The sequence below is a fragment of the Cyprinodon variegatus genome, unplaced genomic scaffold (assembly GCF_000732505.1).
Source record: "Cyprinodon variegatus isolate N-32 unplaced genomic scaffold, C_variegatus-1.0 Scaffold17, whole genome shotgun sequence".
NCBI classification, from domain to species: domain Eukaryota; kingdom Metazoa; phylum Chordata; class Actinopteri; order Cyprinodontiformes; family Cyprinodontidae; genus Cyprinodon; species Cyprinodon variegatus.
This window is the reverse complement of record NW_015150470.1, coordinates 1,839,065-1,839,705: the sequence shown is the minus strand read 5'-3', so window position 1 is coordinate 1,839,705 and position 641 is coordinate 1,839,065. Positions and strand designations below refer to the sequence as shown.

Sequence of the window (641 nt, the reverse complement as noted above, 5' to 3'; positions counted from 1 at the left end):
GCCATTGTATTTGCACCATGATTCTTCCTACTTTACCATCTACTCTATTTAGATGGATATACAGATAGATAGAACGTGCACATTTGGACATTTCAACCCATTTCTTTTAGATAACTGTTCAGATTTTGCTAGAATAGCTCAGTTTCAACACTCAACCTTCCCAAATGTCCTCAACAAAATTTAGCTCTCAACCTTGCATACACAACATATACATCAAAATAAACAATTGAACTGAGAGCCTACCTGCCCCCACCCATCCTCACCACCTTCTGTAGAAGCACCATAGAGAGCATTCTGACCAGCTGTCTCACTGTGTGGTGCTGAAGCTGCAGCACCTCAGACTGGAAGAAGGTGAGAAGAGTGGTGAGAACAGCAGAGAGGATCATTGGGGTTCCCCTTCCCTCCATTAAAGACATTTTATCTCAGCGCTGCATGTCCCGAGCCCGTAACATCATCAATGACCCCTCACACCCCCACCATGGACTGTTCTCCCTGCTGCCCTCTGGGAAGAGACTTCGAAGCTGAAGCTGTTCCAGAACAGTTTTTTCCCCACTGCCATTAGACTGCTGAATGTTATATAAAAAAAGTGGGTTTAAAAAAAGAAAAAAAAGTGCTGATTGTTTGAAACTGTAAAACATATA

The 641-nt window shown here is 42.9% G+C and overlaps 1 protein-coding gene across 1 annotated transcript in view; it reads right to left on the bottom strand.

The window, feature by feature from the left end:
- kif5b (kinesin family member 5B) overlaps positions 1-257 on the bottom strand; it is a 30,589-nt gene extending 30,332 nt beyond the window's left edge. Inside the window, exon 1 of the mRNA XM_015386854.1 lies at positions 244-257. Coding sequence (XP_015242340.1) covers positions 244-257 — 14 coding nt within the window. The remainder of the gene's footprint in view (positions 1-243) is intronic.
- Positions 258-641: the final 384 nt, after the last annotated feature.